Source organism: Rhinichthys klamathensis, unplaced genomic scaffold (assembly GCF_029890125.1).
Source record: "Rhinichthys klamathensis goyatoka isolate OS25496 unplaced genomic scaffold, OSU_Roscu_1.1 h1tg000677l_1, whole genome shotgun sequence".
NCBI classification, from domain to species: Eukaryota; Metazoa; Chordata; class Actinopteri; order Cypriniformes; family Leuciscidae; genus Rhinichthys; species Rhinichthys klamathensis.
Genome location: NW_026607109.1, coordinates 257,501 through 267,500, shown reverse-complemented (window position 1 = coordinate 267,500; position 10,000 = coordinate 257,501). Strand labels below are relative to the sequence as shown.

Genomic DNA, 10,000 nt, shown 5'->3' with positions numbered 1-10,000 from the left:
TATGATAGTATATGAATATGGTAATCGTTCTGTATGACAGTATATGAATATGGTAAACGTTTAATAAGGTGTATGAATATGGTAAACGTTCATTATGATAGTTTATGAATATGGTAATCATTCATTATGATTGTGTATGAATATGGTAAACGTTCAATATGATGGTGTATGAATATGGTAAACGTTTAATAAGGTGTATGAATATGGTAAACGTTAATTATGATAGTATGAATATGGTAATCATTCATTATTTATGATAGTATATGAATATGGTAATCATTCATTATGATAGTATATGAATATGGTAATCATTCATTATGATAGTATATGAATATGGTAATCGTTCTGTATGACATTATATGGTAAACGTTTAATAAGGTGTATGAATATGGTAAACGTTCATTATGATAGTATATGAATATGGTAATCGTTCTGTATGACAGTATATGAATATGGTAAACGTTTAATAAGGTGTATGAATATGGTAAATGTTCATTATGATAGTTTATGAATATGGTAATCATTCAATATGATGGTGTTGTATGAATATGGTAAATGTTTAATATGGTGTTCAATCTTTATTACTCTGAAACTATTTCTTTAAGGAACATTTTGAGAATGTACATTTGTTGCACTGCGGCTGTGGCTAATCACTGCCTGGTGTTTTCTTTCAGGTCAGATGAGCAACTGATGGATTCGTAGCATATTCCTGTTCGGTCCTGTGGACGCAGAACATACGCAGGTAAGCTTTCAGCCATCGCGGGTCAAAAGCAATGAAGCGAAATGTGTGTGTGGGTCGTTTTCTCTGAGAAGGCTTTTAATCCTCCAAAGTCTGGATGAGAAAACACTCATCAGAGGAGCGTTGTGGCTGTAAACACACCTTTGTTTTAGCCGAACAGAAGTCAGAACATGTTTGTTCCAAATATTTCATGAATGTGCCATCGTGGAATACGCGTTTCTGCATAAACGGACCAATTCTAATATATATAATATACTTTATTGTCCCCCTTAAAGAAATTTGTCTTGGGCACAGTGTATGCTGCATTTCCAGAATAAAAATAAAACATTAAAAATAGATAAGAGTTAATTATATAAATATTCAAATTAAAAGATAAAAATTCGTTAGCAAAGTCTGGTTGTTTACCCGAACCGGAAAATGTTGGAGACTCTTTTGATTTGAGACTGTAACTAGCAAACACCTCGAGTTTTGAGCTCACTAACATTTTCAGTAACACTTTACATGATGAAGCCTATTATGTATAATGCATTATAAAGGTATATTCATAATGTATGTTATTATGCATTATATCTTTTCATAAATAATTGTAACTAACCAAAGTTAAAATGCATTATAATATTTGCAGATTCCGTCTCAAATTGGTTGTTTGTCATGTTTTTTAATGCATTACACTTTCTAAATGTGTATTATACCTGTGGTTACAATTATTCATAAGAACATAAAATGCATTATAATGTGCATTACAAGGCATAATTACTAAATATTATAAAGTGTTTCCAAAAATATAAACCATAATGTAAAAATCTTCTATGGTGGAAAATGTAAAAACATCAAATGAAACTGGAGTGCGTGCATGTATTGCAACACATGACTGTGCGTTTGTTTGCATATGTTGACACATGACTCATGGACTTGTGTGTGTGTGTGTGTGTGTGTCTGCAGCTGCTGATGTATATTAGGTCGTATAATAGACTGTGTGTGTGTAAACTACGCAGTCAGAACAGTGTGTTATTGTTGAGCGTGTGAACAGTGTCTATTGTGAGCAGCAGTGACGCCCGCCTCTATCCCTCTCTTGTGTCTGTGCATGTTATGAAGTTGTTTATATAAACGTCAGCATGAAATTAAAATTGACTACTTGCTTTGTTAATACACATTCCTGTGGTCTTATAATGCATGCTAAAAAAAATCAAACTTTACTTTTTCAATCTCTCTCATGTTGAACCACCAGACATAAAAAAAAAGTCCATGAAAATGAAGAAAAAAATAAAGTCCTGACCTACATTTGTTGCATATCCAGTTTCACTCCGTCTGAAATATGTCAGATTATAGATGTAAAACACTAGAGTGAGAGTGCGGAGAGTTTTTATTCCGCCGCAAATCTGTTCTGTGTCCGTCCTCCGCATCATTTACATATGAAAACACGAGCGATGACATCATCACGATGACTGCACGAGAACGAGAGAGAGTAAAAAATGAGAAAGACTGAAGGACTTTGGAGTATTGTTGTGTATTATATTATGACAAAAAAAAAAATTCTTGTTTTTTTTCCCCTTCTATTCAAGCATTTAATAATACTAAGAATAAAAAATGACATGCACACAGAGTGAAATCTGAAAACATGCTTTCCTCTGTTAAATTTCCACAAAAGTTACAGAACTTTCAACAAAACGTATTTCTAAAAGCATTAGTAGATGATCATTAATCAGGGCAGAACGTGATGTGCTTCCAGTAGCCGAAGACGCCGCGTTCCACGCTTCAGACGTCCATGTTCCTCTCTACACCCGTTCCTGTCTGAGCCTGTAAAACTCTCTTCCTCTGACAGGAAAGGCCTCATTTCCTGAGGCTGATGTGAATCAGAGGCACACAGAGGGAAACGCTCCGGCCATTCGGCTTTCAAACGCACTCGTGAATGAATATTTCAGGTCTCCAGACTAACAAGCCCTGCAGAAACCGATTTGGTAGCATCGCACATGTAATATTGATAAGATTATTACATGTTTTATCTCATAGAAATGCACATTTGACAGTAGCTTGAGCTTGATGGGATGTGGATGTACATTTATTTTCATTAATGTAACATCTAAATAAAAAACGTCATTTTTATAGGGTACATTTTAAATATTCTGACTGAGTTAGGACTATAGAGAGCACTGTAAATTACAATTTGGTAAAACGGATGGCAACTCATTACCATGGTAAAAGAAAACTACTGTAGACTTATATTAAATGTAGTAAAATTACGTATGAATATCCCACATTTCTGCCTTAATGTTACAGTTAGCGTTACTGCGGTAAATCAGTGGTAAATGTTGGTGATTTGTGGATTGAAAAACCTTCTAACTGTATTTCAGCTTTCTTCTAGTTGTGTTTCTTTATTGTTGGTTATTGATGCTCAAACAAACTGTCTGATAATTGACAATCATTCAGTATGATGGTATATGAATATGGTAATTGTTCAGTATGATGGTAATGGTATATTAATGTGGTAATCGTTCAGTATGATGGTATATGAATATGGTAATTGTTCAGTATGATGGTATATGAATATGGTAATTGTTCAGTATGATGGTATATGAATATGGTAATTGTTCAGTATGATGGTAATGGTATATTAATGTGGTAATCGTTCAGTATGATGGTATATGAATATGGTAATTGTTCAGTATGATGGTATATGAATATGGTTATTGTTCAGTATGATGGTATATGAATATGGTTATTGTTTTGTATGATGGTTTTATGAATATGGTAATTGTTCAGTATGATGGTATATGAATATGGTTATTGTTTTGTATGATGGTTTTATGAATATGGTAATTGTTTAGTATGATGGTATATGAATATGGTTATTGTTCAGTATGATGGTATATGAATATGGTTATTGTTTTGTATGATGGTTTTATGAATATGGCAATCGTTCAGTATGATGGTTTTATGAATATGGCAATCATTTTGTATGATGGTATGAATATGGCAATCGTTTTGTATGATGGTATATGAATATGGTAATTTTTCAGTATGATTGTAAATTAATATGGCAATCGTTCTGTATGATGGTATTATGAATATGGCAATCGTTCGTCTATATGATGGTTTATAAATGTGGCAATCGTTCGTCTATATGATGGTATATGAATATGGTCATTGTTCAGTATGATGGTAATGGTATATTAATATGGTAATCGTTCTATATGATGGTATATGAATATGGTAATTTTTCAGTATGATTGTAAATTAATATGGTAATTGTTCAGTATGATGGTATATGAATATGGTTATTGTTTTGTATGATGGTAATGGTATATTAATATGGTAATCGTTCTATATGATGGTATATTAATATGGTAATTGTTCAGTATGATGGTATATGAATATGGTTATTGTTCAGTATGATGGTATATGAATATGGTTATTGTTTTGTATGATGGTTTTATGAATATGGTAATCGTTCAGTATGATGGTATATGAATATGGTTATTGTTCAGTATGATGGTATATGATAATGGTTATTGTTTTGTATGATGGTTTTATGAATATGGTAATTGTTCAGTATGATGGTATATGAATATGGTTATTGTTGATGGTTTTATGAATATGGCAATCGTTCAGTATGATGGTTTTATGAATATGGCAATCGTTTTGTATGATGGTATATGAATATGGTAATTTCAGTATGATGGTATATGAATATGGTTATTGTTCATAGGGATGGCCCGATACCGATACTGGCATCGGGGATCGGGCCGATACTGTCCTAATATACTCGTACTCGTACTCATAAAAATTCGCCGATACCACGCACCGATACCACGTACATTTTGCAAAACGAAACTGGCCGCCGCGAGAGCTTTGTCGAGGTGAACTGAGACATAGGAAAGTATAATGTCGGCGGTTTGGGCTCATTTCAAGATAAGGGATGATGACAACAGCAAGGCAGACTGTGAGTTATGTTCAGCTAAGGTGTCGAGAGGAGGGAAAGAAAGTACATCGTTTAACACCAGCAATCTAATTAAACATCTGAAGACGCATCATAGATCTGATGGCCGAGCGCGCGCGCGGGCGGTAATGCACTCACTCTGTGTGTGCGGGTTACGGGAGAATAAAACGATTCGCGGGACTCCCGCAAACTAGAAATATCTATGAATAAAACATAAAAACTAAAAGATTTGTATTCATCTCTTGCAGAAAAGCAACAAGAACAACTACAACAAAATAGAAACGATTTACAGGACAGAGTTTCTATTCATAACATGGTTACAGCGTTGAGCGATGTAGCCAATCACAGACATATGTGTTGATTTCTGGAACGCAATGGCCAATCAGAAGCATTTATGAATAGACTCCCCTCACCGCTCAAAACGGACTTTTTTGTTCAGTGCTGAATTCTGTATGCTGGCAAATCCTCTAATTATAACAAACAAAGTGTGGATATTATGAAAGATTGATTGTGCAGTCAGCTTCATTGATAATAACAGAGATGTGTGAGATCGCGATGAACTGTCAGCTTTTAGGATTTATTAAGGGAGCGCACTTTGCGCGCATTCAGTCATGCCAAACCATGCACGCAGTAGCCTGCTTGCTTTTATGTTAAATTAACAGTGGTTTGTGTGTTAATACATTTATTATTTTACTAATTTTTATTTATTTTTAGACTTGTTAAAACAAGCAGAGAAGAAAATAAAAACAGTCTTCTAACCTGTGTTCTAAAATAGTCGTCTTCTTTTCTGGGAGCCTATTACTTTTGCGGTAGTAATATCGGTATCGGTACTCGGTATCGGCAAGTACACAAATGTAAATACTCGTACTCGTATCGGTTTGAAAAAAAATGGTATCGGGCCATCCCTAATTGTTCAGTATGATGGTATATGATAATGGTTATTGTTTTGTATGATGGTTTTATGAATATGGCAATCGTTCAGTATGATGGTATATGAATATGGTTATTGTTCAGTATGATGGTATATGATAATGGTTATTGTTTTGTATGATGGTTTTATGAATATGGTAATTGTTCAGTATGATGGTATATGAATATGGTTATTGTTCAGTATGATGGTATATGATAATGGTTATTGTTTTGTATGATGGTGTATGAATATGGAAATCGTTCGTCTATATGATGGTATATGAATATGGTCATTGTTCAGTATGATGGTATGAATATGGTCATTGTTCAGTATGATGGTATGAATATGGTCATTGTTTTGTATTAACTTTGTAACACTGTTTTGTATTAATTTCATGCTGATTTATGTTCTAAGTTCTGCAGAAATGCTTCTACACAAGTTTATTTCCCCCCATTTTTACTCCATTTGTTGTCTTTTAGCATATTTTTATCATGTTTATTTTCTTCCTCATTCTTGCCGTCTGTATTACAGTGATGATTGTAATCCTCTTAATCCAGCATGTGTGTCACTGAGGAGCCGGTGGAGCTTTCGCACGTGTCTCGTGTCTTTCACTCAGTGATGCAACACAAACCAGTTACTGACGTTCACACAAAACTACAGGAAACACTCGACATGTTTCCCATCGCGTGCGTGTGTGTGTGTGTGTGTGTGGCCTGTCTCAGCACATCATCTGCTAGTTACGCAAGTGTTCCAGTCGCTACAGCCCAGTCTGACACACAGCTGATAGTTGCGAGTACACGAGAGATCCCGCTCGTACTGTTCATTCACACTATAAATATCACTCACCATCCGAGACAGATGATGTAAACGGGATATCATGTGATTATGGAAATGGCTCTCAAACTCTGACCTGATTTCATTATTTTACAGCAGACACAGAAATGCTTCCTGCACACACACACACACACACACACACTCGTTTATCTCAATGTTGAATAAATAGCCATGAGTTTATGCACTTCTTCATGCTGTAAATAATGAAGAAAAGATGCAAACTAAAGTATGACGGATGAGAAATTATATCAGCAATATAGAACTGGGTGTTTACTTGTTTGCGTCTGATCATTTTATCTGGCACTGTGTCTAAATCGTGTGTGTTTTCCAGGGACTGAGTGTTGATGGCTGTGCGATAGGGACAGAGAGACGGTCCTGAAGGATGAATTCTCTCCCGCCCATGGACAGACACATCCAGCAAACCAACGACCGGCTCCTCTGCATCAAACAGGTGTGAGAAAACAGATGCGAGACCTTTTACAAAGTCTTGATGATGTTTCAGGCTCTACTAGAACAGGTTTTCCTGCTTGAATGTTGATTATTCTCCTCATATTCTCCATTGTTGCGGCTCCTCTCTTCCCAGTCTGTCAGTAACGCTCTGTTTACTTCCTGTCTCTATGAAGCCCCTCCTTCTGAAAAGCACACTGTGCTCTGATTGGTGTTTGGGAAATGTCCCGCCCCTTCCCATAACCACCAGTTTAACACACTACTGACTAACTCAACCAGGCCCCGCCCCTTTATTCTGCGTATGAATTATTATAATGAGGAATATTGTGACGTGTTCGTGACTCAAAACTACAATGGAGGCGTTTCAGGAGTTCAGAAACACTGACACTGATATAGAGAAGAACTCCCGCTGGAGGGACTTTGAAACATTTTTCATGCTCAAACATCAACATTACACACTACAGAAAGATGAACATGGAAGAAAGCAGAATAGGTGCTCTATAAAAATATTATCTCATCTTATGTCAGTGTTCTGAAGTCATTCTCGACGCTGTGCCGCCCCCTACAGGACACCTGGACAGCAGATTTCACACAATTATTAGACTTTATTATGGGCATATACACTCAGGAACAATACACAGAACTTTCTGTAGATTAGTAATGAATATTTCACACATTAACATCTCACATATACAGAGTAATAGCTAAATATAATCATAATATATGAAGTGGTTTGTCATATGAACTTGTGTTCTTATGATTGTGTGTTATCAGCACCTGCAAAATCCAGTGAACTTCCAGACGGCGGCGACGGAGCTGTTGGACTGGTGTGGAGATCCTCGGGCGTTTCAGAGGCCCTTTGAGCAAAGCCTGATGGGATGCCTAACGGTGAGGTCATTTCACTCTCAGTCGATTGACCAATCAGCATTCATCTGCTCGTTAGTAATAAGAACAATCGGCTCTGACAATTACCTTTCCATCTGGCCTCACGCCACATTAAATATTATATATATTATATTATGATAGTCTATATTGTTTTACATTCTATATTAGAGTATATTCCAATGTAATTATTGTTCTGCTGTATTCTATTTTTTTCTGTTCTATTCCGCACCAGTTTATTGTATTAATTCTATTCTATTCTGTTATGTTCTATTGTAGACTATTTTGTTCTACTCTTCTATTTTGTTGTGCTTATTCTGTTCTATTCTGCACCAGTTTATTCTATTAGTTTTATTTTATTCTATTCTGCTCTCTTCTGTTCTGTTCTTTCCATCCCATTTAATTTTACTTTATTCTTCTGCATTTTATTCCATTCTGCTCTAATCTCTTGTAAACTATTCTATTCTACTCTTCAATTCCGTTGTGCTTATTCTATTCTATTTTTCTGTTCTATTCTGCACCATCTTATTCTATTAATTTTATTCTATTCTGCTCAGCTCTATTGTAAACTTTTCTATTCTACTCTTCTATTCTCTTGTGCTTTTTCTATTTTATTTAATTCTGTTCTATTCTGCACCAGTTTATTCTATTAATTTTAATTTTATTTTATTCTATTCTGCTCTCTTCTGTTCTGTTCTTTAATCCATCCCATTTAATTTTCCTCTATTCTTCTGCATTTTATTCCATTCCGCTCTAATCTCTTGTAAACTATTCTATTCTACTCTTCAATTCCGTTGTGCTTATTCTATTCTATATTTCTTTTCTATTCTGCTCCAATTTATTCTATTCATTTTATTTACTTATATTCTGCTCTATTCTGTTATAATCCATTCTACTCTTCTTTTCTATTTAGCTTTCTTTCATTTCTTTTCATTCTGTTCTATTCTGCTCCAATTTATTATATTAATTTTAATTACTTCTATTCTGCTCGCTTCTGTTATAATCTATTCTACTCTTCTATTTATCTTTCTTTCATTTGATTTAATTCTGTTCTATTCTGCTCCAATTTATTCTATTCATTTTATTTACTTCTATTCTGCTCTCTTCTGTTATAATCTATTCTACTCTTCTTTTATATTTAGCTTTCTTTCATTTGATTTAATTCTGTTCTATTCTGCTCCAATTTCATTTTATTTACTTCTATTCTGCTCTCTTCTGTTATAATCTATTCTACTCTTCTATTTAGCTTTCTTTCATTTCTTTTCATTCTATTCTGCTCCAATTTATTCTTAATTCAATTTGGCTCTGTTGTATTCTTGTAATCTCTTTGATTCTACTTTTCTGTTGCTTTAATCTGTTCTGTTCTATAATATCTAAGTCTGTTATATTCTATGGATGTGCCCCAGACTCTCTGCATGAACTCAGTCACGTCTGATTGTGCCGATGTGAACTCTGACATGTTTCCACAGCAGAGAAAGAGCTGCATTTAAGGAGAATGTGGAACGACGGCTCCCTCAGATGTTTAATTATGTGCTTCAGACACACATATATCTCTGCCTGGTGTGTTTAACTATAATTAAGACGCAGATATGAGGGATTGCTTCTTGCACGTCTGTGTTTCAGAGGGAGTCGGGCCTCAGGGTGTGGCGTTGAGCGTATGAGCCGACCTGATGAGGGTTTGCAAATCAGGAGAGAGATTTCATTCCCAGAAACCCCACCAAACCACAACCACCCAGTGCAATTTCACTGTGACTAAACATGCATGCCTGAGTGCTGATATTTCAGTGTGTGTCTGTGTCTCTGTCAGGTGTTGAGTCGGGTAGCGGGTCAGCAGGGCTTCGACATGGATCTGGGGTATCGGGTGCTCGCCGTTTGTGCAGCAAACAGGGACAAATTCACCCCCAAATCAGCAGGTGAGACTCATCAGCACCCGTTTCTGAGACTTTAATTACAGAGCGTGACCCATATGAGCGTATAAATTGTACTTTCATCATTTTTTCATTGCTTTTGCTGAACCGGATGCTGAGCACAACCATGAGATAACTTACTAGGTTACTACATCAAATACACACAAAGAAGCATTGCACATCATGGTCTGTTTTTGAGTCTTATTCCTAGTTTTGGGAATATATTTTAACATTTTAACTTCCAAAGTGCTTAGGGATACTGTAGTTCACCCAAAAATTTAAACCTGTATGAGTTTCTTTCTTCTGCTGAACACAAAAGAGGACATTTTGAAGGATATGGGGAA

The 10,000-nt window shown here is 35.5% G+C and overlaps 1 protein-coding gene across 2 annotated transcripts in view; it reads left to right on the top strand.

The window, feature by feature from the left end:
* The window catches only part of zmiz1a (zinc finger, MIZ-type containing 1a), a 62,348-nt gene that overhangs the window by 25,190 nt on the left and 27,158 nt on the right, over nucleotides 1–10,000 (top strand). For both annotated transcript variants that reach the window (XM_056241795.1, XM_056241797.1), the window contains exons 2-5: nucleotides 675–742; nucleotides 6,752–6,871; nucleotides 7,642–7,755; nucleotides 9,557–9,662. In XM_056241795.1, the coding sequence (XP_056097770.1) occupies nucleotides 6,803–6,871; nucleotides 7,642–7,755; nucleotides 9,557–9,662 (289 nt within the window). In that variant the 5' untranslated portion in view covers nucleotides 675–742; nucleotides 6,752–6,802. The remainder of the gene's footprint in view (nucleotides 1–674; nucleotides 743–6,751; nucleotides 6,872–7,641; nucleotides 7,756–9,556; nucleotides 9,663–10,000) is intronic.